Genomic DNA, 26,730 nt, shown 5'->3' with positions numbered 1-26,730 from the left:
CAAAAAGTATGCAGTGGATTTAGACTGAAAATGGTCAGCCACCCAAATAAAGGTGCCCACAATCATGATGAACAAAGGCTTCTTGGTATCATAATCATCAGGCAGTTTTAACCATTATTGAACAGTCACAACAGAGGTGAACCCTTTCTCCTCTTTTGGGAAATTCAAAAAGAAAATATTTTTGAGCAAATAGAGTAAGGGGAGAGAGACACAGAGGAGCTACTAATGTAAAGTATCTGGCAAGTAAAAAAAAGGTAGTGATGGGCAAGTTACTGAAAATGTATAACTAATAAGTTAGTTACTAGTTACTGTATTACAAAAGTGACTTGGGAAATGAACTTTAGCTTTACTTTTTCTTCAATACTGTAAATTAATGTACACATTATTAAATGTTGCTGGCAGTGTGAGAGGAGTCAACTCGCAGATTTCATATAACATTAAAACATTTTCAATATGTTGGAATTTTGTTTAAAGTTCTCCGAAGGCAACAGACTCAACACTCTTTGGTCCTGGCTCCCAGATCATAGTGCTGGTGGTGTTTTGAAATCAAGCCATGTCTGTGGGTCCTCCTTGGTCTGCCGAGCTAACGTGAGCTGCTCCTGGGTCTTACTGTGTGTGATGCGCCGGGCTCTCAGACAACTGTTTCAGTAGAAGCCTGTTGTTTAGCTCGGTGCTTCGTGACATTAGAATGACTAATATTGGCAGTGGACAATGTTTCCTTGCTGCTGACTACCACTCACTGCTATATTCATGTCCTTTATCTCGAGGAGGGAAAAAATAAAGTAGGTATTGGAAAGTTGGTATTTTCAAGGCAGAAAGCTCATCAGTGTGTGTGTGTGTGTGTGTGTGTGTGTGTGTGTGTGTGTGTGTGTGTGTGTGTGTATGTGTGCGTGTGTGTGTGTGTGTGCGTGTGTGTTTCCTGCACACATTATTCTTTCTCCCAGGATGCTACTGTGCTGACGCTAGCGCAACCTTGCCCGCCAAATCTGTATCAATAAATGACAATTATTGGCTCTTTTATGTCAAGAAACAAGTAATGAGGGCTTTTCAATTTCTGTAATTGTCACGCCATTATTTAATTTGAAAAGTAAGTGTACTCATACTGTGTCCATTGCTGCAATATAATGTTCACAAATAGTAAGTACAGCATAATAAGAATTTATTGTTATGCATAAGCTCTAACAGCTTGGTGAAATCAATACATTGCCATTCAATCCTTGAATTGTTTTCAGCAACACCCATGTTGATACTTAGAAGGGAGTTAAAAAAAACACATTTCATGAGCTGCAAACTTCTTCTTTTAATTTTTAATTCAGACTTCAATTATATAGCACTAAATCACAACAAAAGCTGTCTCATGACACTGTAAAGAATCGAGTAGGTCTAGACACTATTCATTTTTTATATTTACAGAAACTCAGCTATTTCACCATGAAAGAGCCTGTGGCAACAGCTGCAAGAACAGAGTTGAAGTGAAGTCAAGCTTAATTCAGCTCTCACTTGGAATGCAATCCAAACACAAATGCAACTTTCCTTATAATTCTGTAGCCTATATAGAGGCAATTAGCAGACTCTATATTGACTTTCTGAATGTTAATAGTATCAAATCAATATCAGGACGTTTGTTTAAAGGTCACATATAATGCTAATTTTCAACTAGTTAAAATAAGTCTCAGAGTTCCCAAAACATGGCTGTGAAGGTTTTTGTCAAAAATCCACTCTGATCCTGTATCTTATCATGCCAATAGACCCCTCTATTTCAGCCCTGCTCAGAACAGGCTGTATCTGTGTCTATAGCTTTAAATGCAAATGAACTGTGTTCGACCATGTTTGGGCTTTCACGCTCTATGTCCAATTCTTTACGGTGATGGGCAGACTCAGAGGACAGAACAAACACCTGTCTGTGGGAGTATTGCTGCATTCGTCTGCTGCTCGGGTGGTCCAAGTTTCAGTGTGTTCATTGGATTTTTCAGTTCGGAAAGTCCGAATGTTGTTACAACAGCACAGAAAAGCGATGATGCTACGAGCAAGATCAGTGAAATGTAACTGTTAAAAGTTAAATTTGAGCAAAAAAGTTGATGTGCAATACGTGAATTAATAAAAAGTATGTTAACATTGACAAAACATATTTTGCCCCTCATGTGATGACAATTCTGACGTCAAGTCGAGCACTTAATTATTTTCCGAGATTCCTAGTTTATTGTTCTGACTTGAGGAGGTGTTTGTGTGCATTTCACAACTCGGAAACTTGATTTTCCGATCTGTCGGACGCTACATGAATGCACCATTACGCCCACTTGGGGGAGGGGTTACTGCTCTTTGTGAGGTCACAAAGGGAAAATCCCCAAACAGCCTGTGTGAGCACACATTTTCTGAAAAGTTGAGCAGACAAAAGAGAGAATGGAGAGAATAGACTTCTCCCATAATAGTTTTTTAGACAGACTAGGGACACATATTAGTGTTAGAAAAACATGGCAAAGTGTATTTTGCATAGTATGTGACCTTCAATATTACGATTTGATTCATACGTTACAGTACGTTTACCACAAGTACCATTTTCCCATTTTTGCAAAATTTTAAAAACCTGAAAGTCCTTGTTCTTTTCTAATTACACACAGGACTGAGGATGTAAGCTCTGGTCTGGCATTCAAGTTTTTCATTACAACATAAATGAGAAGACAAAAAGTAAAACTTGTCAAGTTTTTAGTGTAGCTGTTATCCTGTCACACCTCCACTTCAATACAGAAGTACAACTCAGACTGTTACTTCTAACAAACAGCTGTTAGAAAACAGCAAATCAGACTGAAATTACAGAGAAATATGAAGATTGTGATGTTGGTCAAAAGGATTGGAACAACATTAGGAAAGTAAGGAAATGATAAATTAAGTTCTGAGTCAAATGGGGGAAGAAGGATGGAAGTTCAAAACTAGGTTATTGAATAATTCCATCTCCTTTTTTCATGATATTTACCCCCTCTCCTTGCAGGCTTCTCAGTGGCTCTGACTGACATTTATTTGCTGCTGCTCAGACGATGAGAGGATCAGCCTAATCAAACAGTGGTGCCCATGTCCCTGTAGAGATCTGAGTCTCTGCTGTGTGTGCATGAAAGCTGAGATCTCTGTCGTTTCATCTGTAACTGATGGTGAAACACCCAAATGATTTAAAGACTGCTTATAAAAATTAAAATCTCTACAAGAAATTTCCCCTACTCAAGTCTGACTGACCAAAAACCTTAACGCTTTTGTGATAGGCTGTTCATGTAAATAGCTTTGTATAAAGTAAAAGACCTGTGAGACAGGGCTCTCAGAGATTTGTGTTTGTGCATGAAGGAAGTGTGCACTGGAGCGCCTTACTTTAGAAATCCTCGGAGAAGCTTTGATTTGGGTGTCTCAACATCTGTCATGAACCATGAACAAGAAGTGGTTTCCTGTTTTCACCTGATGTGACATATTACTCATCTGCAACAAAACTTCATCGTGTGGAAAGTATGACTGAGCTTAGTTATATTGACGAATGATCTATCATGCTGTGGGCTGTTGACCTCAAATCTTGTGACCTTGTAGCCATAGGAAAACTTCCAAAAGAACTCGGTGTATTTATAACTGCCTTCAAAATGTACCTGATATAAAACAGGTGCTTTCTCTCTGTCTTGCCAAAGCATGGATTGACATGCATGTCACATCCTGCCCTTATTTTCAAATGTTTCCTCAGAACTGACGGTAAACAAGTTGCATTGCTTTCTTCCTTGTTCCGCTAGCTTTTTAGCTCTAGAAACCTTCTTTTCAAGCCAGTTGTCTGCTTATTGAAAGATTGGCCATTTGAGAGGGCAAGACATGGAACCCAAATCTATGAGTGTGTGAGAGAGAAGTTTTTCAGTTCCTCATCAGTAGAAACCTTTCATTGCAGCGTGTGTCATCAGTCAGTATGTTTTCCTCCAAAGTTATCCCCATATACAGTTATAGCCCGATTAAGCCCTTTAGTATGACTTCTGTCTTTGTGCTAGTGCAAGCATTGGGAGAGAATCAATTTATCGATGGAAGTATGTCCTCCACTACACTAGGAAGCGATATGCCGAGCTAGTTACTATTTACCCATCTTCCAAAAATTCCACTACAGTGTCCGTGGTCAGTGTATTTTTGTACATTCATAAGTGATTCCGAATTGACCCTTTTACCACCACCAAAGGTACGAATGGGGGATCACTTAGCCCCACCATTATGCCTCTGTGACATACAAAGTTGATTTATTTATATTAGTTATAGTGAAATCAAGACGTCAAAGGGGCTAAATAATGCTCCTTGAACAGACAGTCTGACCTGTTTCAAAGGGTGAATGTTGACGTGAGGGGTTTAGCGCTCTGAATGATTTAATGACTGAAAATACACTTTATGATGATGAAGCTTTTTTAATTCCAGTCACATTCATATCCATTGGGCTGCTATATTGCATTATTGTAGCTAGCTAGAAGGCGGATTGGGATCCCCTTTCTAAACCTGTCTGTTTCTCCATCCAGTGGAAACAGCAGTCAATGATCAGAAAGTCAGTGATCAGCACTTTAAACTCTGCATTAGTGAATGGTCTGAGGAATACATTGTAAAACACCTCGCTTTATTCAGCGCTCTATTTACTAGAACCTCATAACACATTGACTGCCGTAAAGCTGCTGAGTGTCGTAACTCCATCAGGCACACCGGCTGTCATGCATACATAAGAATACAATTGAAACAAACCGCTGCAGACATCAATGTCACACACTGGAAACACTTAGTATTTATTAACACCCTTGTCTCTTGTCACTGTGTTCCTACAGCTCCAACAATTAACAAAGAGAAACTCAAATACATGTATTTTCAACAGCTGCATTTATACTTACACATTACACAGCAAGTCCAACTGTCAATTCATCTTTTCTCTGTATGTGACGTTCTGTTTATGTTTTTCAGTGCTGAGCCAATGCCCTGCTGCTGCATATTCAACCAGAAGGTGTCACTCCATCTATAAAGGATTCGCTCAGTGTCTGATGTCCCTTGGCGACAGTCTGACTGACAACGCCCGCAAGGACGAAGACACACATGAGATACACTCCATCTGCAGGTCAGAGTCTAATCACACATATAGTGCTACAGTAAACACATGCACTTGATCCTGAACAGTGGCCGGCAGCATGTTTGAGGTAGGGACACTACAGACAACCACACTCACAGGGATGGAATGCGAAAAAACGCAGAAAAACAAACATGTTCCATAAAAAAAAAAATAATAATAATGGAAGAAAATGTCAGAGTCAGTGTGCACACACGATAGACATAACATGAGAACATTTTTAAACGTGCATCAATTTTGAACAGAAAAAAAAACAGACTCTGAGTGCAATGGCCTTTGTATGGAAATAAATAAAAATGTATATTGACAAACTCAACTTTGTTGGTTCCCCCACCACAGTTTGTCCTCCCCCCAAGTACCTTACTATTTGAAACTATCTGTACAAAGCACAAGTCCTTGTGTAAGATCTTAATAACCTAGTAATAAGTAGTAAGTAACAAAAATGGGCCACGTGTAGCTACAGTTTGTCGTTGTTTCGTGCTGCAGAATGTTGTGTTGATACAGATTTCAAAGGGTCCTATAACACTGACGATAGTACATCCAACCACACTGCAGCTTTCAGGCATTTTACTGTTGTGTGTTAGCAGAGGAAAGTTTCAATGCTCCTTCATACAAAACAAAGTGAATTGGAAAGCAATTCATTATCTTCCCAAACAGTGTGGGTGGGACAAAATTGCGGTCTGTCTTTATTGGAAATCTGCCTGGATTAATTCTCAAATATGCATTTGTGAACAGCACAGGTCAGTCAGGTCAGAGTGTGTGAGTATTCAGGTAGTTAAGGAGGAAAAGTTTACCAAACAGTGTTAGAAACTCTCTGGGAACACAGTGCATATTCTTTCAGTACATTTGTATGCAAAGCTTTTGGCAAGAAATGTTTAGACAAGCATTGTACAATCCCAAAAGGTCATTTTGCTATCTGTTATCAATAGGGCACATCCAGGCCCTATAGGTGTAGTTGTAGTATGTACAACAAGATAGATTGAAGGTTTTCTAATCTCTTCCAGGATTTACACTGACTTATTTACATGCAGTTTTCAGGTTAGAAAAAAAAAAGAAGAAAAGAAATAGTGTGTGAGAACATAAATAAATCATCAGATTTTTGACATAGACACATCGGTGAATGAAGTAATTGAACCACGGCATTTGATTTTCATGTCTGTTAAAAAGGAGAAGCAGGGGCTTTAGAATGTGCGAGTGGTTTCATATCCTGGGGCTTCAAAGATGTTACTATATTGGACTCTATGGTATTGTTGCATGCATAAATAAGAGAACACTGCTGAGGCGATAAACTGTCTGAACATATCATTTCAAATCGACAGGGAACTCTACATAGTTGAATGTATGAAGAGAGAGAGAGAGAGAGAGAGAGAGAGAGAGAGCTGCAGTTATACGATCTGTTCAGTACTCACATAGAGATGCATATGAAGATGTTCAGGGGGAAAACCTGACATAAAGACATTTCATTGACTTCTTACTTTTTTTTTGCGACTACATTTCTGTTTGATAAATCCCCTCATGACTCATCTTGTGAATCACATGCGATAAACTTAATGCAAAAATAGTTTTACTGGCTAAAATTATTTTCACGAGACAATGGCCCGATTCCAATCTCAACCCTAAAGCCCCGCTAAAGCCACCCTTTAGCGGGGGGCTGGATGATAGCATGCTTCGCATCACCAAGTTTGCAATGAACTCTTACTAATTCGACCAGGAAGTGCATAATTTGCCGCTGAATTGTCTGCATCAGAGCCCTCATGTACTGGCCTATTCGAGGCGACTGTGGCTCAGTGGTAGAGTCAGTCGTCTCTCAACTGGAAGGTCTGGGTTTGATCCCCAGCTTCTGCACCCACATGTTGATCATGTAGGGCAAGACACTTCATCGAGTTGCTCCCAATATTGCAACGCCGTCTGCAGTGCATGTGTATGAATGGGATAAGTTAAACAGCTATTGATGGATACAGTCAGGAAATATTGCAAAAATCTGGGAATAATTTCCTTGAGAAGACATTTTTTTCACCAATGTGTTCATAAAGGTGTCTTATAACATATCTAAAACGATTTAAATTCAACTCCTGTACGAAAATTTGTGAGAGCTTCTAAAAGTTGGGTGAAAAAAATGTGTTATATTTATTTGTGTTATTTGTGTAATGTTAACTTCCTCCTTAGGTAGCTTGTGAGGGGTCAGACTAGGGATTTTTCAGGATACTAAATCGCGTTTTTGCACAAAATCCACCCCCAAAAACGACCACACCCACTTTTACATGTCAATTTAAAAGTAGCTTCATGTGTTGATTTTAATATCTCCAATACTGGTTTGAATTGGAGATTTAAATCTAAATGGAATTTAGCGAAGACGTCTAACACTTACATTATATGCAAACAAAATGATAACAGTGAGAGTTATTCGGCATGACTGCAAGATTGCCTCATCTCTGCCAGGTGTCAGTTTCAGTTGAAGGAGAAATCCTTTTGGTATGTGTTTACCTTGCTTGTTTCATATAAAGGGAACATTAATAAATTGGATTTAAAAAAAGGAAAGTCTCATCCCCATCTTCATAACTGTTTTCCCACATCTGGCAAAAAAGTGTCCCCTTGTAGGGTTAGAGCAATGGACAGCCATGGACCACATTTACAACTCTCAAAAAATAATGGCATTTTATATCGTTTGCAGGCTGAATAAATTTAATCTATGATGGACAAATAATAAAATGTGATTTGTTTTGTAATTCTTTAGTAATTACCATTTGACCAACTAAGCAATCTTAAAAACAACAAGCAAACAAAACAACAACACATTTAAATTCTAGTTTAACACATTCTGCTCGTAGCCCTGCCTCTTCTACTTTATTGCATATATTTTTCCTGTAGCTCTTTTTTCAGCCTCTTATTGATTCATCTGAAGGCCTGATGACGCTGATTAAAGATGCAGAACATACCTCCCCCCTTCATTTTCTAACTGCTCCATTTTCTATATCCTGTATCTATCCATCATTCCTCCCTCTTTCTCTATCACCGTCTCACAACTCTATTTATACATACCTCTGTCATCAATCTTCAAGAGTAGTCATATCCTCTCAACCAGGAAACGAAGTCATTAATGTGTGAATGCTCTTAGAATAGGATTGCTGATCTGAGAGGAGTGTTTATATCAAGGGAAATTTGTACAGCATCAGAATCATCATGTCATCATGACCCTGTACACAGATGCTCAGAGGTCAGCCAAAGACCTCAACGTCGACCTAACTCTTAAAGTTGTTGTACCGCAGAGATGACAAGTAGTTATCGAGAGCAATATAAAATGAATTATGATGAGGCACTCTTCTCTCAGACACATTTTGAATCAGGGTTTTGCAGACTAAAGAGCACAAACGGATAGCTAAGCATACAACACGTTATCTAGTCAATTCAGCCTACAGGCATGAGATAGTTTACAGGCAGGTGATCTTTCTCACTGCGTGACTCTAGGGAGTGCAGGGAGGATGTTCTTTTGTTCAAGACACATTTAAATTGGTTGTTTCGAAACGTAACTAACATTATAGTCCTTAAGGAAATCCTAATGGGCTCATTTTTAATTAATTCTCCTGTTAGGATGTATGAATGTGAGAGCCTCTCCGTGCAATATCAGCTGTCACACTGATGTCTGAGGCGTCGATGAATGCATTCTTTAGAAGTTGGTTTTGACCCAAGCTGGCAGTGTAGCTTTTGGCATGGAGATGGTAGTATTTTCTTGAGTAGGTTCACCAATGAGATCAAGGCTGAAAAACATTTGACAGCTATCGTTGTGCAACCTAAACCAACTGAAATCCAGTCTGAAGTCAATGCCGCTGTACTTTCCACACACACACACACACACACACACAGGGATGCATGTTTACTGTGCTCCGACTCCTCAGTTAGAAATCAGTGCATTTGCTGATACGTTTAAAATATATTTAATGGGATAGAGAGCTGGGAGAAGGTAAGCTTCTAATTTCCTTTAATAGTGACGTCTATATTTTCTTTACAGAATGAGGCTGATCTGGTTCGGTCACCACAACCTTGGAGGCTATGTTCACACAACCAGTCTTAATGCTCACTTCGGATTTCTTGCTCTACTCTGCTTTTGTATTTCTGCTCTTCTCGTTACGTTTTAAATGTGGCCTGTATCAGACCTGAGGTGTGAGCTGGTCACACTCTTGAACTGACTAACATGCACAACAAAAGCAAGACATCACACTCAGCATGATGTGGAGAGAGAATATTTTATAAAAAGCAGAACTGATTACCTACAACCCCCTGCAGAAAACACTCCCAACCTTCACAGTTATTGAAGTTACATTAGGGTTAACCCAGTTTTTGGCTTACTTTGTACCAGGTAAATCACCATAGTAACTTAAGCTGAATACCTAAATAAAATAAAATAAAAATATAAAATAATTATAATTAAATATGGCAGTCTGCTGACTACAGACTTGTCCATGATAGTGACAGCCTTTGTACTGTGTGTTGAACATGGTTCGTATAAGCCCCTGCTCCCACCCGTCCTGTCAGCCCAGGACTGAACTCAAAGTTGCAGGCTTTGCGGTCTGGCTGTTCAGACTGAGGTCTCATTGCAAAAGATTTGAACTCTATCCGATGTAAGACCACATATGAAAGGTGCCCAAAAATCTGATTTGAAAAGAACAGATTCTTTGTCACTTGTGCTGTTCAAACTGTCATAAAAATTCTGAACCGAGTCTTATACGAGCAAAACATTTGATTTTGGTCACATGCCTGCTTAACCTCGAGGGGTTTTCTGTTTGAGCCCCACACAGAATAAAAACTGTAGCTTATATAGAGATGCAGGTGATCCAGCTGCAAAAATGAGAAAATAAGTATTAAAAGACGTGGCACTACCTGGCACTACATGACTCTTTTTTTACCTCAAGATCCCAAATGAATCAGGCCGTCTGCTGAAATTTTGAAATGATTTTCTTATTTAATTTAGTTTTATATTCTTTATTAATCCCTGAGAGGAATTCTGGTTTAAACTTTGCTATTGAGAGACATCCTTCTCACACACATAGGCCTGAAATACACACATGCACAAACGGGATGTGTGGACATGCATTAGTGGAGAGATGTCAGAGTTGGGCTACTACCGGAGCTGTTGGGGATTTGGTGCCTTGCTCAGGGGCACCTCGGCAGAACTCGGGAGGGGCCCTGGCATCTCTCCAGCTACCAGACCAACTTCCATATTTTGGTCCACACTGGGATTGAACCGGCATCCCAATTCCCTACAGACTGAGCTACTCCTGTCCCCAAAATCGACACAGAACAAACAAACTAAGAGTCAGAAGTGAATTAACTTCAAGCTAACTCTGGTACAATACATCAAATGGCAACATTTATACTTATTTAACAATTCATTTTTTAATGTTTGATTTCGCCTTTATCTAAAGATAGGACAGTGGATAGAGTCAGGAATAGGGGAAAGAGAGAGTGAGGAATGACATGCGGGAAAGGAGCCACAGGTCGGACTTGAACCCTGGCATGGAGGACCACAGCCTACATGGGCGCGCCCACTAACCACTAGGCTATTTAATATTGCACATGACCTTTTTTTCGGGTTTCTATGCCAACTGAGCAGATGTGATTAGGTGAAGTTAAATCACTGCAGAAAACTGATAGGTTGGAGAGATTGCCTTTTGAATTTTCACCTAATATCCTGTGCAAACCGGCCATGTTTAAATTACCAAGCTAACAGTGGCCACAGTTTTTTATTCACACAACCATCAATTGCAGATACAATGAGACAGCTGGTGATGATGAAGTCATATGGGATGATTATTACATTAAAATACAACTAGGATGAGGTTCTATTAGGTCAAAAACAAAAATAACAAAGGCTCTGCCTTTAAAGAGGAAGCTTGAGCTTGTGTTACATTACATAAGGTTTGATTTAAAAATTGACTTTTGCTTCAATAAAAGTATGGGATTATCCCAAGAATATTACCTTTCAACAACTTTTGTATGTGTTTGTGTGTGTGTGTGTGTGTGTGTGTGTGTGTGTGTGTGTGTGTGTGTGTGTGTGTGTGTGTGTGTGAGAATGTGTGTGTGTGTCACCATGGCCCTGCAGCCCACCCATGGTATCAATTCACTGTTGTTAAGTCTCTTCTATTCCTTAAGGTACCAATTAAACTACTAATCCTGCAACCCAGCCACCTTAGTGTGAGTGTTGCCTGATGCAGGGACACCAGCGCTCTCTCTCTCTCTCTCACTCTCACTCTCTCTCTCTCTCACACACACGCGCACACACACACGCACACACACACAGATCTGCATGACCACATTCACACTTCTCCCCAAACTATGTCCTCACCTCACTTCTTCTTTCCTTTAATTTTCACTCTCTGTCCTCTTTGCGTCCCTCTCTCTTTCTCCCTTCTCTTTGTTCGCTCTCTCTTTCTCGCTCTTGTCTTTTTTCACCTCCCTTCATCCTTCCACAATGTTTTCCTTTTCAACTCTCCCTCCCTCTTTCCACTTAGGAGCATGGTTTTAGCGCTTTTATCAGAGTCACCTAATGAGGAGGTAGCACAGCGCTCCCCTCTGAAGAGTTACATGTATGTGCACACTTAAACTAGCACACACACATATGCAGACTACAGTGTAGTATGAAAGGTGTGTGTGTGTGTGTGTGTGTGTGTGTGTGTGGGGGGGGGGGGGTGACTTGAATCTAGGCCAAGGCTGCTCCATTGTCAGAGCCCTCCCATGAGTGCAGTGCTGATTTTATTTCTCATATTCACAATAGACTTTATGCAGTTGCAATCATTCATTGTGGATCCTGAGTAGGTGAGGTGGAAAGGGAATATTTTGGGCTAAAGATACAGAAGAAGTAGATACAATAGAACTAAACTGTAACCTTTGGCTGCAGCTTTAAAAAAAATGAGGGAGGTTTAAATGAAAACTTGGTAGCACTTTACATAAAGGAAATGTATTAAACATTTTACAGGCTCTCAGCAAATTCATTTGTAGTAATCAAAGTACATGTTAAAACTATAATTAGCATTAAGCTGTCGTTTTGGGTAAAGATTTAGATGTAGAAGTTTTATGAACCTTCTACTGAGACCAACACCTGTGACTAGCACACACTCCAACATAAACTCACTGATGAACAGCTCCTAAATAAGAATGTTTGTTGTGTAATCATAAGATGAATTAACACACACACACACGCACACACACACACACACACGCACACACACACACACACACACACACACACACACACACACACACACACACACACAAACAAAGACTCAGTCCTATTTCACAGAAACCTTTTCATGTGGCCTTTGTATTTGTATCCTCCACAGAGTGAGATAAGACTTTCATTGCATCTCATTGCATATTTTCTTATCCATTTTCCGCACTGCCCTTAGCTCATAAAGGATACAGCAGTTGGGATTTCAACAAAAGACCCCAAAACATTCCAAGTTTGGCATTTTTTGAGGTTATTATGTAGGTTTAGAAATTATTAAGAGGCAAGAGGGAAGAGATGCAGTTACCCTTTTTCTTTTTGACAAAAACACTCTCAGAGAAAGTGGCATCTTAGATCTATAAAGCTGCAGCCTTGAAATTGAATTTCAAATAAGAATAAATGCATAAAATATTCGCTGAAACCTGAGACACTGCAGCAGCAACATATACATAAGATCTTGTGTGAGCGTGTCAGGTTTTTTGAAATGGCTCGTATGTGGCTACAACCTTTGCTTGGCACTTCTTAGATAGGGACTGAATTTCTTCTCTAGAAATTGTAGATATTACATGTAATAAAATATGGTGTTATGTTACTGCAGAACATCATCATAATATGATACAATCAACACTACAGGGAACTCACATGCTAGGGCTTTAGGCCTGCATGGTTAATTGTATCACTTCTTTAAAAAATCTTCCTGTGAGCACATTTCAAGCTGGGCTCTTTGTGATTTCAAAGCATCAACATTCGTGGGGGGAAGTGGTGGCCATGTCTTTGTTACCAGGTTTTGGTTGACAGGAGTCTTTGGGCCTGATTCACACACTTGGAGTTAAATGCACTCCGAACTGTGCTGCAGGGCAAACAGTGTCTTATGTGCGCCAGTGCTGCATGTATTTAGCCATTATGAAGACATCTTGGAAATAATTGACCCTTGTAAACGAGAAGTATTGCAAAAGGCGTCTAATTCGCATACACCTGCCGTGTAGTAGCCATGCACAGTTCAGGTAGAGCAATTATCTGTTGGGACTTAGTAACAGGCCTACTATGGGGCAGTTACTACTTAGGTCATGATCACATGATCAGGAAACAACTCTATATGAATTAAAAATAAAATATGTAGACGTCTGGAGCTGTTCACATGAGAATGAAAATGTTGCTTTTTTCAAGTTGCCCTTGCTTGCTCCATTTAGATAGGAAGCTTTGCTTTAAACGTTGACACCCATATTTGATCTCATTCTCAAATCTGGCATCAAAACAAACCCTGAAAAAGTTTCCACTCCTCTCCCAGCTTATATTTATTATGTGGACAAAACAGCTCCACCAGCAGAAGAGCTCTGTGCAGCGTAAATGTGCAGATAACTTCCCTCAACATTCAGATGCAAAACAAGAACAAACTGAGTAGACCAACATTTTGTGTGTCTATTTGCTTAAGTATCATCAGCGCTGTGCTTTGTGAATTTGACCTTAAGACAAAGAAGATATCATGAGCAAATGATGCCCAGCTTTTGGAGCTATTAGCTGCCACAATCCATGCTTAGTGAGTTAGGCCCGGCGTCTTCATGACTACATACCAGCAGAAGGCTTAGTCTCTTCTCCAAATGTGCCATAAGTCATGTGAAGATCACAAAGTGTAGAAAAACGGGGTAAGTCTTAATGCCAAACCATTTCTAAGACCCGCAATATTTATTGATTTGATCTGATTAGAAATTACCAAACAAATACATTTTGAAATAACTCACAGGTATTGAAAATGTTAAAAGTATTAAACTGAGATATTCACCAGTATGAAAAAGTGAAAATCAGAGCTAGAAATCCAAAATTTGTCATTTCTGTTGATCAAAAAAATACTAAATTATATACAGAAGCTGTTATTATTATTATTATTATTATTATTATTATTATTATTATTATTATTATTATTATTATTATTATTATTATTATTATCATTATTATTATTATTATTATTATTATTATTATTATTATTATTATTATTATTATTATTATTATTATTATCATTATTATTATTATTATTATTATTATTATTATTGTTATAACCATTCTTTTCCCTTTATGGTCCTACAAGGACACAGCTGGGGTTTGGATGTTTTCTGATATCAGCAGCAGCATGTTATAAAACAGACAAACTCTCAGGAGGTTTTATTTCTGTGAATGCAGCTGGTTGTCTGTCAGTGTCCTCACTGTGTTTCTGCTGTCTCTGCACCACCTGTGACTTGAGCAGAGACCCACACATCTATACCTAAAGAAACACACACACACACACACACACACACACACACACACACACACACACACACACACACACACACACACACACACACACACACTTAAACACTGCTGGAGGAAACACACAACACCAGATCCATACACACCAAAAAAGTGCAGCGTTGCACATGGTGCCACCCTTTTTCTCTTTCTGACTTTTTCACCCTCTTTACTTGCTGAGACAGACAAACACACACATTTGAACACCGCAGCCCCCCTCCCCCTTAGCAGCTGTTCCTCCCACAGAAGCCGCCGAGATGTTGTCCTCCTACAGTAGCCGACAGAGTGTTTAAGTCCTGGACAACGGCCAAACGCTGTCAAAGCCTGCAGTGGCGTTAAGTTGCTGTTTATTTTTTTTTAAAGCCGTGTTAGCATGTTCCTAAGTGTGTCTTCCCCAATGCGTCAACAGAGTAACAAAATGTATCCAAAAAGTTCCATCTGTCTGAGACAGCAAACAGGAACGGTGCATGCTTCATTCTGTCAGGAGAGACACAACATATTAGGTTTGCTTGCATTTTTGCACTCATGATAAGGAGCAAATGTCTTCAAAACAACAAATATTGGAGATAAGTGATAAGTCCTCCTTAATGAGAATTTTTATTTATTTATTTTACTTCTTTAATAGATCTAAGGAGTTATGATGCGAGAGTTAAGGTATAATTTAAAATGACAGATTCACTTGATAAGATCAATAATGATATAAGCCTTCAGGGTATCACAATGTGGGACTGCAGAAATCAGTGTCCTGTTCCATACTCTTATTTCATTTGGGTGAATAACATTTTTGTAATCATCCCTTATTTTCTGCAGTGATGAATCATTCAATCAATCACATACTTAGTAGCTAAAAATTAAATTGAATTTCTGGGGCGCCAGTGGCTGAGCTTAGCTCCACTGTCCAATCTCTACAAAAAAAGGGTTAGGGTTAGGGTACCCTAACCCTAACCCTAACCCTAGAAAAAAAGAAGAAGGATTTTCAAATATTACAGTTACATTTTTTGGAGCACTTCCTCAATAAAAAGTTGTTCAGCTTTATCTGTGTGCAGGTTTAAAAGGATGAAAAGGAGCCAGGTGCAGTAATATAGAAAATGAATGATGTAGTTTATTGAGATGCATCAAGAATTATTGTGCTTTCTTATCCATGAAGTTCTTATCAGTCTGTTTGACGGTGTGTAATCTGTCAGCCAACAGCAGACACAACAAAGTCGTCAGTTTAGATGATTTTATGTTTTATGTGTGAAAGCGCTTTTGTGAAAGTATTTTGTTTTACATTTCTTGAATAGAGCCATCTGCTCTTTAAGCAGCGTTTCCTCTCTCCTCTTCTAGTTAAAACTCCATTAGTATTTCCTCTGAGACAATTTAACCAAAACATTCATTATGAAATGAAGAAGCAAATAACGATCAGACAGACTTAAAATATGGACGTGAAGGTTTTTTTAAACGGTATGCTTAAGAAAGCTCTAAGTATAATGTCTTCCTTTTGTCTCTTCATCTTTCTTTCAAACTTCTTTAATCTTTTTCAGTTTCACTTTTTTTCCTAAACGTGTTAAAAAAAGGATTTCAAAAGTCCATTTTGCTTCCGTTGGATTTACTTCAGCAGTGATTCAAAAGTCAAGACAGGGTTTCTATTCCCTGAACTAATGAAGGTGTTTCCACACTTTAGTCTCATCCACAGGGCGACCTTTGCTCTCAGAGCAGAGAGGATCAGCAGAGGGTCTCTTGGCAACTGAAAAAGAAGTCAAGGGAGCAAACAAATATAGATTAACTTTGATTCTCTCAGTGCAAGGATGACCAGAGGCTCTGCTTGTCAACAGGCAAGGCAGGCAACTGCTTTGGGCCCCAGGCCAGCAGGGGGCCCCTAAGGGCTGATACACGTAAAACCACAGCAGTGGCTCAAAATATGCCACATTTGCAATGACAGTAGGAAACCTCCCTAAAGGGGCCCTAATCTTACAGTACTGACTCATATGATAGCAAATGAGTGAATGATGCTTGTCTAGCCCTTAGTATGGATGAGAGACACTTTAATCAATAACTTCCACCATTTTTTGTTGTTGTCAGATTTTTTACAACATAATGGGGATGAACGCTGTTTGGAGATGTGAATTGTCTTGCCTTGGGCCTCAACAGACTGCAAAATCACCACCGAGGATGACAGCAACATTGTCACTTAATCTTTATCTACATTCACACTTATTTCAACCAGACGAGCCAAATAATGAGTGAACAATTATTTAATTTACAAGTGTGGAAAAAGAGAAAATGAGCACTAGCTTTAGTGTGACTCACAGTTTGACTCCATCGTGATGACTTCTTGTACTCGAAGAGGTAACGAGACAGACAGCAGGATACCCCCATGAGCAAGTGTAGACGCTGGTGGTGGTGTTGATGGAAGTATGCAGGATGATGAGTGGACATGGTGGGACCTGGACACATGGAATGAAGGTATCTGGGGGGGGGTGGGGAAGAGGGTTGCAGCAATCAAACACCAAAATGACAGTAAAGGAGACAAGAACCGATTTTTTAAATATGAAAGCAGAAGGATGATTGGTTGATAGAAGTTGTGGAAGAATGTGGTTGGTTCAGTTCTTAAAGAGTAAACACCCCTAATCAGCAAATCCCCTGAGCAGGAAGACAGAGGGAGAGGGTGAGGCAGAGAGAGAGCAACATGAATGAATGATGACTAATGAATGAAAGTATGAATGAGTATGAAACAGTCTTCTTTGAATTTATGCCGAGCTTCATGTGTCTAAGTCTTTATTGATTCATCAGATTGGCATAAACTATTACATGAAAAAATATTTTGTCACTAGAAGGCCATTAAGAATTAGGAACAAATATACTAATTTCCAGTACATTAGGTTCCCTTCAAAAAGGAAACATAAGAAGTGATTTTTTTGGGGGTGGGTGAATGTAAAAGCCCACATTCAGCAAAAATGGTTATTGTGTATGTACGGTTGTTAGCATTAAATATCTGCACTGTTGGGGTTCGGCAGCAAGATCACTGGGCAGTTATTGTGCAGCATTTCTTTTTTCATTTTTTTAAGATTTATTTTAGGGATTTTTGTGCCTTTAATGAATGATAGGACAGTGGATAGAGTTGAAAATCAGGGAGAGAGAGTAGGGAATGACATGCGGGAAAGGAGCCACAGGTGAAGTGAACTTGCTACTTGAAATCCCTAAATGTTTAATGATGTATTTGAAAATAATTTTTTTAATGATTTTGTTTTAATGTCAGTGTCCTGCACATGTTGCAAAAGCCTATTAACAAAGAGGGGACTGCATCAGAAATGGCTGGAACAACCTCCATTCAAAAAGAAAGCACATTAAGGGTCGGGTTCACCAAGAATGGATTGCAGCTGCTAATAGCTCCATAAATTGTGTTACATTTGCTCACACTATCTGCTCCTTCTCAAGGTCTAATTTACAAAGCATATAGAGTAGCTCTAATGATAATGAGACTCAATTGGTTTGATCTGTTTTGGTCTGTTTTTGCTTTTAGTGTCATAATTTTACCTCTGTCCTCCTTTTCTCTGCAGATCCTGGGATGAGTTTCACGACTGCGCTAACGTAGCAATGGCTGGCTGTCCAGATGAAGCAGCAGCTGTCTGGGAATCTCTACGGCAAGAATCTAAGAAGATGCAGTTCTCCGGAAACCTGTACGATATGTGCTCCAACCGCAACAACCATGCGGTAGCCTCGGCCTCCCCACGCAACTCACCCAATCAGGAGGAGATCAACCAGGAGTCTCTAAGGGGGCATACTGATCATCTGGCACGCAGCTCCCACCTTCTTGTGCTACTGGCTCCTCTACTGTTGCTGTTGTTTTGTATATAACTATCCCAGAGACATGGGACTAGTGTGAATATATATAAACTGTATGTATTTTCCTCCCACAATTCCATAGACCCTCAGCCTTTTATTTTGTGTCCTCTGCTTTGCCAGGGGCTGAATATTTCTAACTGCATGCTCAGAGGCCCCGCAGTCTTTTTGGTATAGCCTGTGCCGTGTTATGCATATACTCTGCATTTCTCTCTGTTGGAATCCCTCATAAGATTCATACAGAGATACACGCCACAACACAAACAGGCTTTTAAACACGTTCATAGTTAGACAGAATACAGAAACCCCATGCAGTCTGTCTTATCCCCTATCTCTTGCCATGTTGCTGTATGAGATTGTATACGATGGTTCCAGGGTAGTCTGTCCACCTGAGTGTCTGAGAGAAAAATTAATGGTCCTACTTGATAAACAAAACAGCTTAGCTAGGCATGACTAGGCAACTTAAGTTTTCCGGTTTACCCGCTTAAAAGTGTAAAACATTGGATAATTATCTCATTCTAATATACCCGACTTAATAACTGCTACTGCTGAGAAAATCATTTTTTTAAACAAAAATTAATGACATGACTTTCCCCCTTCATACCTAAACAAAGATGATCAGTGAAATATAAGAACAGCACTGGAGATACGAGACCCCTTTTTACCATGAAAATACAGATAATTAGGGTTATTAACAGACACATCCTTGTTATGATACGTTGATGAGGTGCGTGGCAACATGTGGCTTAAATTATGCAAGGTGCAAAAGAAGTTGTCTGAGTATTTCTTTGTTTGCATCCATAACCTTGGTAGGTAGGTGCATCCATATACGTAGTGGTGAGCATGATGAGCTGGATGGGCTCTGGTAAAAATGCCTGGGAGACTAAGATGGATCCCAGGGGGTTGCCCGCGCACCACTTGAAATCTAGTGCGCCACAACAAGTTCCTAAATCAATAATCTGGGTTTTGCTGCAACAAGCTACTAGCTTTCTTTGCTTTCCAATGTGGCACACTTCAAGTATTGTACAATTTTAAAAATACGGGTATTATAAATGTGAAAAATCACAGCATATATATACGTATCTACAGTAAGTATAATTCAAGTCTCTTACTGGAGAAGTTCTTGTTTCTCTCTCCTGTCTGGTGTCCAAATGCTGCCCATCTTAAAACCACCATCAACAACAATTACAGGCATAAATAAAGAATCAATGCTGAAACTAAAAGTCAAAACAAAAGTGGCTTGATGGCTTTTAATATCAGAGAAAAATGCTCTTAAAATCTCATCACTTTCTTAAAAACAAAATGTGAAAAACAGATTCTACACAAAAAAGGAAAAACACTTTTGAAGGTTTTTTTCTTGACCTGCACAATTGTTTGGTTATCAGGGTTATTCATTTATTCATTTAGGATTAAATTGACTTGAATTAGTACTGAACAATATATTTGTTTTTCTCCTCCTCCTTCCTTTGAAAGCGTTTTCGTTTTCCTAACAAAGCTACAAGAAAAGTTTATTCAAAATAAAAAGGTTAAGCCTTTTAACAGAGCACAGATGAAACTCAGCCCAGAGCATACGGTCACCTGACTGTCAACATGGGTAGGATGATGTAAATCTATCGATTATTATTTTTATATCGCTGATTCATAACAAATGTTATCTCCAGACTAGAGAGCAGATAAAAGACTTTACTCTCTTACTCTTGTTATATTATCTATTGTAATATATTATCTGTTACATTCTCAGCTGGAAGCCCAGGGCAGATATTCAGTTACCCTAGTTGATGTGTATTCTTATCGGTGGCACTTTGTCCTGGTGCTTGTTACAACTGTGGACGCATGAGCGGACAGATAACAGAGCAGAGAGGCAGAGTATTATCCTGAAGTGTCTACACATGCAGCACATGTAACACACACAAAACATTTCTGTCAAATGTAGCACTTTAAACATCTTTAGAAAAATGTAAAACATTCAGATCAATACTGCAGCAACCAATTCACAAGAAGATCCAACATTAATCCTCCATGAGCAAAACAACTTGGCAAACCATTTTGCACGTGAACAGTGGCAAGGACAAACTTCCTTTTAACAGGCAGAACCCTTGAGCAGAACCAGACTCATGATAGGCAGCAATTACAGCATTGATTAAAAAATGACATTTGAGTAAAATGGTTATGGCCTAATTGATTGTTTTGTGTCCCTTATGAGACATAAGATGCTTGTTAAAACACTGACATTTTGGAATTAAAGTTCATGATAGATTGAATTTCTGTCAAAGTATACCTGACATCACTCAGTACTACATTACTTAAGATTCTCAAAATGACATTTAACTGTGTCCTTAATTATGTGTATGGGTTTAACTGATAAAAACAACCAATAATGATTCTCTGAATGTTTTTCCTTGCTGGAAGCACAGATTCAGTTTGTAGTTCAGTTTGTTTTTTACGAGACAAGAGGTTGTTTTAATTTTCCCTACATGGATACAAACTAAATTTAGTGTCCCAAGAATCCTGGCTCAATATAGTGAACAATAAACTTTTGCCATTGGAGGAATCACAACAGAAAGCGAGACCCAGGAACTTCAAGTAGAATAGGAGTCCCTCTTGTAAATTGCCTCGTGTGTAAGGATTAGTCAATAAATGCTTTGAGACACAATCACATTGTTTCAGCTGCTGATGTTGTTTGTTTGTTGCCTTTGAGAACAACATCATCTAAGGGCATCTGAGAGAAGGGAATGAGATCAGACTAGAAATAAAGGCTCCTGCAATCTGTCTTCATACTGAACAAGTCCTATCACCGCATAAACCTTTTAGGACCACAAATAAAAAAGAAGTCTATACTGCAGTGATGGAAAGAAATCTGCAAAGACTTAAAATTCCAAATAAATGCGCTGACAGAGCAATATTTTCACAGAATCTTAAAAAAGAAAGAAAGAACATTGCATGAAATGTCACATATATGCACGCATATTTTTGGATCATCATTTCAGCCTCCTCTGCAGCACCTGCAGTAAGTTTGGAGCTGAAGTTAAACTAAAGTCAGACCGTACCAGAGTTGTTTTTATTTGCTGCTTGCCCAGGTATAAATCCTCCAGGGCTCCTCTTTGGCATCCTACTCCGCAAGCCAACAGTATGGGACCAATATGTTCGCCTGCCAGAATCACAGTCCTCTAGCATGCCAAGTGTATTTCATGCTCCGGGAGCCGTAGTTTGGCCCCGCAGGCCTGCTAGAGCTGCTTGTTATTCTAAGTGGCTGTGGGTAACAGTTGTTTCTGTCTGGCCTGGGTTCAGAAACACTATCAGATTAGAGACACACAGAGAGAGAGAGATGAGTACACCTGGAAAACAAACACCGTCCTGCCTGGTTGGAAGATTAAACCCACCTGTCTCACAGCGAGTGTGTTTTACTCAGGGGGCTTTAGGTTGCAGGTTTACTTTTCTTTCCTCTCAAAAAATAAATCAAAGCCATGCTGACTTTAAAGAACTACGGCAGAATGTGAAAAAAGCACAAACTCAAATCCTCACAGGTTGCAACAGTTCACACACTTAAAGAAAGTTGCTAATAAATAAAATTGGATTTGACGAATATACCCAAAGAGAGTCATGCTTCACCATAACAACTGATCGAGCCTGCCTACCTTGCCAGTGGCAAGGCTGCCTAACAAACATACGTACAGAATTGAATTAAACAGAGAGATATTGAAAACATCCGTACATAAAGTTATATACCCTCCTTTTTATTTGCTTAATCAAATTCGGAACCCTCACATTTAGAAGAAAATCTTCTTTTCATTCTTTTCACATAGAGGCTCTCACAGAATTAGCTATTTCTCTGGTATCTTGACCCTGGAAAACTGCATTGCTCATAATCAACCCATTAGCTATTTGAGCCCATTAGCAGAATTCTAGCAGATGCAAGGTGAATCTAATTGCAAGGCAAACTGAAGTGGGTAGAAATAAAGAGTGTTTTTTTAATTAATTAAATAAAAAAAACTCCAATCAGCACACAGCTATTATTTTCATAAGGGATTTAGCCCAGAGATATGCTTGGACAGTTTGAAGAGACCGCTGTAGTTTGAACTTTAATTAGACTGACAGAATTAGCTATTAGAGACCTCAATGGCTGATTCACCAAGGTGCAGCAATTTGAAAATTATCTCCATGGACCTCTGATAAGACGTCACTGGAGGCTAAAACTGAGTAAATCATAAAGTTCAAGCCACCAAGATATATCAGATTGGATGTGTTTTTATAAAAACAGACCTGCAGTGAGTTCAGCACTCATAATCTAACAAAAAGCATTGCTTTATGAAAAAAGAACTGCCTCAGGATTGATTGTTAAAGTCCATTTTTGTGCAGAGAAGCTCTACAATGTAAAAAAAACAACAACTCATAAAATCTCTTTTATGAGATGATATGTTTCATGTAAGGCAGGTGGACAAATCCCATTTCATAGTGCTTTTCAATAACACTGCAGAGTGAGTGCAGCGTTAATGACCACAGCAGAGAGGGGAATTATTCTGCAGCACTGGGTTTGAGACTGTACATCCCTTGGCCTCGGGCAACAGCTTGGTGCTCTGACAAATAGGTTAAATTGGAGTGAAATGACTGCAGGAGAAAGGGAAATATTGTCAAACACCAATGCATCATTGTCACATTATTGGAACAGTATATATGAAGTTATTACAGTGAATAAACGGCAGAGATGATTGGTAGCCTCCATATTGTGTGGCTGTCCATACTCATATTCCCTCCCACATATTACATCATGCTTTATGTCACAGCAAAGGCTGTTTGCTCTCTCTCTCTCTCCACTGTGGATGATAACACGTGTTGAGTGTTTGATGTTTAAAAGCATTTTATTATATTTAAACCATGATTAGACTTAAAGGACCAATATTTAACTCTGACACGTAGTGTTTAAAATGGGTACTGCAGTTCAAATTCGAAACATTGGAGAGAGCTGTCTCCCTCCGCCCCCTTGTCCCTACAGTCCTACTTTTCTGTGTTCTAACCACTCCATTTTTATAAAACAGCTTTAATATTTATCCTAGTTTTACCTCATTTCTGATTGTGGCGCTTATAAGAAAAATACAAAGGCTTTTTAGGTCGGGTAGATTCAGTTATCGCTGAACCAGTTCGCTTGCCCACTTTCATCCCTGCAACACTCTTGTTGGTTTGCCAGGCAAACAGAGTAGTGGAGGCTGTGTAGGGGGGCTGCCTACTTCTCTGGTCAAAACAAAATCAAACCTTTCTGCACCGGAATCGAAACTTAGAAGGAGGACACATTGGCTGCCGTGTTGTTGAGATACCAGGACTTCAAGATAAAAGGTTTCCTTAATGCCTGATGATATAGTAAGATAATTTTATGATTTAATTCAGTAAATATCTCACAAATTGGACCTTTAAACTATTGAAATTCAATATTAGACAGTAAGTTGGCAGCTTGTAACTTTGTTGGGCTAATAGAACTTCAAAAACACAGTTGACTGGTGATAGTTGTTCTTTAAGACCGATGTTTGACTGACAAATGGTCTTGAAAATCAAACACAATCTTGCTTTCAGTGCATTTACCAGAAAACAGCCAAAAGTTTGTTTTGACTGCCAACTACATACAGAATTCATAATGATTAGCTACAATAATAAAACTGTACCATTCCCCAGTAAGAAACGCAGTGGAAGAGTGAGGATCGGACAGACATACTCTTACCTTGGAACCAGATTCATATACTCGCTGTCAGCAAGTGGCTGTAAGCAGAGCTTTGTTCGTCAACTCAAAGCTCAAACCTGGGTCCTCCAGGTTTCAGCCAGTGGGGATGCATTTTTAAAGATTGAGGAAGGCGATGATCGATGTTACTTCTCCTGTATTATTCTTACAATAATGCACATAAAGAGTAAGAAGAGAATAGTTTTGGCGAACATGTAAATGCCCACTCAGTTTGGCTGTACTCACTTAATGATCAATGAATGGAGACAGCTATATCTGAATGTTTAAAGTCCAATCTTTTTTTTTGTATTAAGAGTAACTTTCCAGCAGACAATGTTTAAGGTTACAACACATATATTGTTAATATCTACAGCTCTATGAATATCAGTGTACATAGCAGTATAATATTTCACATGTATATAGAAAAAGTCATATATGCCATGCAAGTGCTGCTTTTAAAGCTTCAACAGTTTCTATTAGTTGTTTTTTTTTACGCCTTAAGTCAATATTTGTGAAATTATGGGCTTGACTTCTGATATATCTCTACTTGAACCAAAGGCTGTAAGGGTTAGCGTTATACTACTCTAAAAACTGCTATAGGGATGCAGAACAATAGACTTTGACACCTTAAAGTTGGTAAGGTAATCAGGGACACGTTGCACTGTATATGCCTGCATTAATGATCAAGCTAATCTAAAACGTGTAGCATGCCGCTAACCCTCGCTAGCACCGGTTCAGTGAACAAAGCCAACTGGAGTTTCCAGGATCTGTTAAAGTAACAATAGAAATTGAAAATCTTGTTGACATGTGTAAATAAACTGCACAGGTATTGTACTGTATGTACTAATGCAAATGTTCACTCTAATAGTACAACCTTTGGATTAAATTTGGTATTCATTACCTGCTAGAAGACACTGGAAGGTGTGGTTTTAACTGATGATCATCAGAGAACCCATCCTACCATCTAAACTACCTGTGTGTGTGTGTGTGTGTGTGGGGGGGGGGTTATGTATCTCACTGTGGTATGGGTAGTTTGTTGAATTAATCATAACATGTGTATATTTTATTGCAAAGGAATAATACGATTTTTATTCAGAGCTTTCTAGCCAAATGTCCCTCCCTTACTTCCCTTGTTTTTTTGTTTTTTTTAGAAATAGCATGCTGAGCTGAGCTTACTTTCGCCTTTGTATGTGTGAAAAACACACAAGCAGGACTGAAATGAGTCTGTATATGATCATGACACGTTAACTTCATAGATACATCACACACCTATGTGAAGATGAGAGACAAAGAGTATTTTCCTGTGAGATAAAAAAAAAAAAAAACCTGGGCTGGCTGTAAAGTGTTGGTGTGGTTGCTGCTTTGGGCTTGGCATCAAACAGAATGGAGATTCAAACATACGGATTCATCGATGAAGGATGGATTTTTCCAGGGATGAAAGCAGGGATCTATACAACAGCAAACTCAAATCACGTAGCTGTGTTTGTGTGTGGACAGAAACAAAAGCTCTGTATTGTACAGCAGTAGGCCTATAGAGTCTTGAAATGAGGCAGATGTAACAATTTCTGCTTTCTAGAAGACCTTTGTGAAGAACTTCTGTATTTGTCTTTGACTGTCTTTCATTATATCTGCCTGTCCAATACATTTAACTTGGTCTTTTTTCTTCTTCTTCTTTCTCCCTCCCTTCACTCCTCCTACTCTTTGAGGTATTTTCTCTGTCACTCCATCCATCCATCAGTCCATACGTAGTAGGTTTTGCTACCTTTATAGAAAATCATTAAACTGGTGCTGACTGAACGACCATGTGTTTATATTGCTCTCTGATATTGAAATGAATGTTTCTGGGCTGAGTGAAAACAAGGTTACCTACACTTAAAAAAAAACAGGATTCCATCTCGTAAAAATAAGGGGAAAGAGAACCCAAAAAATACAGAGGAGTCTTTTAAGCTGTACGTGGAGTAGCTTTTAGTTCTTGGAGATTTAAGCATGTGGAATGTGTCCTTGCCACAGACTTTTTTTTCAATCAGTGTTCCTGTTTGCCCTCACCATCCAAAGTTCAACCATGGAAGAGCATTGACAACCAAGCTTTTGAAAGAGAACAAGACAAGTTTCAACATGATTTATTTGCAAGTCCATTAAAGGACCAAGGACAAAAGTGTGCAGTGGAACACATTTTGAAAGAGTGTGAGGCCAACCGTTGAATACAAGTTTTAAGCCAGGCCTGCATGGCAAGGAAGAGTGTTGTTACTTTTATTCAGCTTGTGCAGTACAGGTGATATTCTTTTCACTGTTGTTTTTCAAGGCTGTGTGCTCTCTGTTCCAAAATTATTTTTGTCTAATTTTTAAAAATGAGAAGGATAAAATCTTCGAATAAGATTTCACAAAATATGACAGCCATCTCTTCAAAGGAAGAGTCCAGTTATTGGTGTTTTAAACCACCTATTTCATTGCTTACGTGTGGGGATATAATCTATTAAAACAAATTAGCTGCTTAAGTAGCAGAGACAATCACAAGGTTGTTTGGTTTCATTGTTGAACACTTGACACAAAGGCGTGCATGGGTTTTAAGATAAAATTTTACTTTAGTCTGGAAATACT

General features: G+C 39.0%; 1 protein-coding gene across 1 annotated transcript in view; it reads left to right on the top strand.

Annotated features, from left to right (window-relative positions):
• Positions 1 to 25,929, top strand: part of nrn1la (neuritin 1-like a) — a 65,322-nt gene extending 39,393 nt beyond the window's left edge. The window contains exons 2-3 of the mRNA XM_020644291.3: positions 4,945 to 5,095; positions 18,146 to 25,929. Coding sequence (XP_020499947.3) covers positions 4,945 to 5,095; positions 18,146 to 18,443 — 449 coding nt within the window. The 3' untranslated portion in view covers positions 18,444 to 25,929. The remainder of the gene's footprint in view (positions 1 to 4,944; positions 5,096 to 18,145) is intronic.
• Positions 25,930 to 26,730: the final 801 nt, after the last annotated feature.

The sequence above is a fragment of the Labrus bergylta genome, chromosome 7, assembly GCF_963930695.1.
Source record: "Labrus bergylta chromosome 7, fLabBer1.1, whole genome shotgun sequence".
In the NCBI taxonomy this organism is placed as follows: Eukaryota; Metazoa; Chordata; class Actinopteri; order Labriformes; family Labridae; genus Labrus; species Labrus bergylta.
The sequence above is the reverse complement of the archived record's forward strand: the minus strand, read 5'-3'. Positions and strand labels throughout refer to the sequence as shown.